At 50.3% G+C, this 4,535-nt stretch overlaps 1 protein-coding gene across 1 annotated transcript; it reads right to left on the reverse strand.

Moving 5' to 3' along the window:
* Positions 1-2,503: 2,503 nt before the first annotated feature.
* LOC136458244 (uncharacterized) lies at positions 2,504-4,305 on the reverse strand. The gene is made up of 2 exons (XM_066458221.1): positions 4,149-4,305; positions 2,504-3,762 (listed from the first exon to the last, which is right to left on the reverse strand). The coding sequence occupies exon 2, from the start codon at positions 3,745-3,747 to the stop codon at positions 2,527-2,529; it is 1,221 nt and encodes a 406-aa protein (XP_066314318.1). The 5' UTR covers positions 3,748-3,762; positions 4,149-4,305; the 3' UTR covers positions 2,504-2,526.
* Positions 4,306-4,535: the final 230 nt, after the last annotated feature.

Genomic DNA, 4,535 nt, shown 5'->3' on the forward strand with positions numbered 1-4,535 from the left:
TTACACTAATATGTTATGTATTTAAGCATTGTTTATTGATATTACCTTTATTTGTAGCTATATGTGAGATTTGATTTCCTAGACTCACACATGATACGTATCTTGTTTTGTCCTTATACCGGGTGCTGCAAACAGGGTCGGTCGTCGGCGAGTTGCCGTTCGTCGGCGTGCTCCTCTCAAGACTGCAGGTCGTCTGCACCCCACAGCAAGAATGTCCCATTCAACATGCATCTTTGTCTATCTGCTCGCACTGTGGGCTGCGGCGTATGCGGTACGTTCGCTCTTCCTTAGTGTCACGTCGGTTTCGGCGAAGAAAAAAGATCAGCCGCTCTTGCCATCATGGTTTTTGAACCGTTGAACAGATTTGTAGTATGCAGCGGGTGCTCAGGCGCAAGTCTTTGCTCGACGTAGACGACGATGGCGCTGGTCCGCACGGCGAGGGGCGTGGAAGATGAAGTTGAAGGCGATGTGGATTGTGGAGGCAGAAGTCGCTGCCGTGGAAGTACAGGAGAATTGAATCTTCTCCGCAAAAGCAAGCAGCGTTGCGTAGGCTGACCGCTGCCGCAAGTTGCAAGCGTATATAAAGTGGTGCATTTTATGGGTGGGGGGAAGCAAAAGAGATTGGCCCTGTCGACACTACTTCGAGCTAAATTTCAGGGAAATGAACAGGGTTGAATAGTGAATAATGGATTGATTGGACGCTTTAGGATGCCTGGCTTTGAGTGGATGTACGCGAATATGGTGCACTAAAGGATGACGTAGCTTCACGAGAAGTTAGAGAAATAGATAGTTGATAATGATATGATTAAGACACCCGGATGAACGGACGCTTCCACCGCTCACTCCTGCAGCGCTCGCGCCCCTCTGTGTCCCGCGCCCACACACGACGATGTGGCCATCGCTGCTTCCCTGGCCGGCGACGACTCCTTCCTCCACCCCCAGCGTCCTCCTCCCCCACCATGGTGGCTCCTTCCCCCACCCAAGCGTCCTCCTTCTCCCACCCCGGCGGCTCCTTCCCCACCCGGCGTCCTCCTCCCCCACCCCGGAGGCCTCCTCCCCCACCCCAGCATCCTCACCGACTGGGAGCGTTCAATGCGCCGCGGATCCGGTGGCCCTCTCCCCCATCCCAGCGAGATCCAAGCAAGCCGCTGACTCTCCCCTAACCCAGACGGCGGCGCCCTCCCCAGATCCGGCAGCGTCTCCTCTCCCTCGACGACAGCAGGCATGGCAGGCTTGCAGGCGCGCACCATCCAGTGAGCCTGCGCCACTGCAGTTGCCCACCATGTAGGTCATGGCCACGCGGCGATGCTGTGTTTCAAGTGTTTCTTGATGCTTTTCAGACATGTTGCAAGCCCATGTTTCAAGTGTTTGAGTTGTTTTAGATTTATGTTTCAATTGTTTCATGCGGATGTTGCAAAAGTGGATCGAGATGTTGCATATATTGCAATGGTTGTTTACGTATGTTTCAAGCGTCTATCCTCAATGTTTCATCTGCTTTTTATACACATATATATGTTGCAAGTGTTTTAGACGCATGTCTAAAGTGTTTTATCTGTCTTCTTTTGTGTGTTGCAAGTGTTGCATCTGGATGTTTTAAAAGTACATCAGGATGTTTGCACATGTTGCAATGCGTTTCAACTGTATGTTCCAAATGTTTCATCTGTTTTAGACGAATGTTGCAAAGGTTGCATCTGGATGTTGCAAAAATGGATCGGGGTGTTGCATAACGTGGCCGGTGTCTGTCGCTGTGCGGGGCGCGGGTCCCTGTGACGGACGTGGGCGCGGGTGCTGGGGGGCGGGATGCAGGACGCTGAGCGTGAGGCGGGATGCGGACACGGGAGCGGCACAAGTGTCGGAGCCGCGTCCGAACACGACGTCCCGTCCGGACGTCCGAGCGCTAGGGGTACCGATAGATAGTGGGGATCTCTTATTTAGGTATAGGAGATAGGAGATAACTTTTGTACACAAGAGTTGAGATTAATAACAATAACTTTGAGATAACTTTTGTACACAAGAGTTGAGATTAATAACAATAACTTTTTGTGCACAAGTGTTGAGATTATTAACAATACATGATACAAATACATGTATTGATACAAATACATGGTACACAAGATAATAGTCGTGTACACAACTATGGCTGCCCGAGCTACTCTGCTGCATCCTGGACGAGGCGAACGCCTAGATCCGTGCGGGCTACGGATGTCTGGCGTTGCTCACAGCTATGGCTGCTTAATACCTTGTTGTGCTCCACCTCCACCTTGTCGCGCCATCGGTTATTTAGTTAGTACAATTTTACTTCCCCACCGCTAGTTGGTGATTTGTGTTATGTGTTCCTTCAAGATGTGAACAGCTCCTGGCCGTGACTATCCTCGGAGCTCGTAAAACTTTCCACTTTCACTTAACGAAGCACGTGCTAATGCACGCTTTCGAAAAAAGGGTGCATTGATACAATCCATCCAGAAGGTTACCCCAGGATAAATCATATGCCTAACTGAACAAATTAGTAATTTTTTCATTTCACAATTAAATTATGAACTGGAGGAATTTTTGACATAGTCGTTGCAGAATTTGGTCGGCTGATGCAGAGGCCGCCGGTTCTTGCAGTAGAACTAGTTGGAAAGAAGCTAGAGATGTAAATACTAGCAGCGTCGCCACCGCTGCCAGCAAAACGTTTGCCCAATACTTGAGAAGCTCGACTGCCTCCTGCAAAGAGGTAGCTGTGACTGTGACTAGCGTGCCATCGCGTTGTCCTCCTGGCCACTGGCACAGCATGAAAACAATGTACAAGGTTAGAAGCGCCGAAACAGCACAAGACACCAGTGCCTTGCTGCACCAGTAGAGCACGGGCTCCTCCATGTTGCCCGCCGCTAGCATGGCCGACAAGACTGCAGCTGGCGCTGCGTTGAGCAGAATGAGCACTCTCCTGCCCAAGTCCAGCTGCTTGATCCTGTCGGCAGCAGTGGTAGTGATGATGGCGCGGTCGTCGCAGTCGAGGCGAACGCTGAGCCACAGCAGCACCGGCACGATCTCCGGCAGGCAGTAGAGCAGCGCGTTCTCTCCCAGCAGCTCCGCGGCCACCGCGTGCACCGCCACCAGCAGCACCACGAGCGAGGCCTTCCGGAGCAGCTCGGACGCCGGCGCGATGCCACGATGCACCGTGGCCAGCCCCACCAGCCGAGTCATCATCATGGTGAGTGCCCCGAGCATGAAACTGAAGAAGAGAAGGAACTGGGAGACGGCGAATTTGTCAGCGTGGAAGTGGCCCATCACGCAGAGCGCCCAGTACGGCACCAGTGCTACTACCTCCAGCCCCTCTGCCTTTTTCCCTGAAGGCGCAGTAGCTTCACCTTCACCATCGTTGCTCTGCTCCTTTGATCCACCGGCCTGATCCTGATGACTGAGCTGACTGCACAGCGCAACGATAAAGCCGATGGCGATGACAGGGAAGATGACGAGCCAGATGTGGCTCCAGTTGACTATGAGTAGTGACACGTAAGATATCACCACGACAATTGCCGTCTCGATGTAGATCCTGACATTCTTAGCAGGAAACAAGTTGAAAGGAGGCTGTGGCAATTCCAGTTCGACGTATGAGCGCGCGTTCATATACCAAATAACAACCGGAATCATACCGGTGACATACAGCTCGTGCTCTTTATACGCCTGCATCAGCAACGCCACTTGGGAACTGACAAAGCTGAGGATGACCGCTGGCGTCAAAGGGAGGGAGTAAACATACACCATCTTTGAATCCAAGACCTGAAGAACACAGGCGAGACGCGAGATTAATTACTAACAACCTCTCGATATATATATTACTAATAGCTGTCTGCTAGACTTCTTGTCTGTGATGTCTTCATGTACGATTGCCCTCAACTACTTGTCTGCTATCCCTCCAAGAACTATAAGAACTATATATCAATGTTTCAGGCAAGTTTCAACTTTATGTTCAGTACCCGTAATTTTGGTGATGCGTGAGCCTACTTCAGAATAGAGACACAAAGAAGCGGCATGCTGAAAAAAATGTAGCTAGAGACCAAAAAGGCAACCAGATTTGCCTCTATTCTGAAACAACACAAGCGGGGTCCAAGAAAGCATCACACACCTGAGTAAAATATAAGCTAGTAGTAGAGTAGCTCTCTTACCGTATTCTGAGCTCCTCAGAATCGCAACAGCATTCTTCTTGAGTTTGGGTTACGTCTGAAGAAAAAGAGGGGAGCTTCAACCTTATTAGAGGAAAGGATGCCGTTCTTCGCTTCTTGCTGTGTGGGAAATGGATATGCTGCTTCGTGGCGATGGCGTAGCCGCGTGGGTGCACCCACCCACTTGCTGATTGGTACTTGACTTGACCTAGCTAGTCAGATTCCATTACACGTGAACAACAACTGGCCTTTTTTAAAAAAAAATCTAATAAGACAATGATTGGTCATGGGTTCTGTCCCTACATTGAAATGCTGTAGAAAACGAACAAATAACAGTAGGAATGTACTTCTTTATGGCCAGTTGATTTTCCCAAGTAACTTTACTATTGC

The sequence above is a fragment of the Miscanthus floridulus genome, chromosome 6 (genome assembly GCF_019320115.1).
Source record: "Miscanthus floridulus cultivar M001 chromosome 6, ASM1932011v1, whole genome shotgun sequence".
Taxonomy (NCBI): Eukaryota; Viridiplantae; Streptophyta; class Magnoliopsida; order Poales; family Poaceae; genus Miscanthus; species Miscanthus floridulus.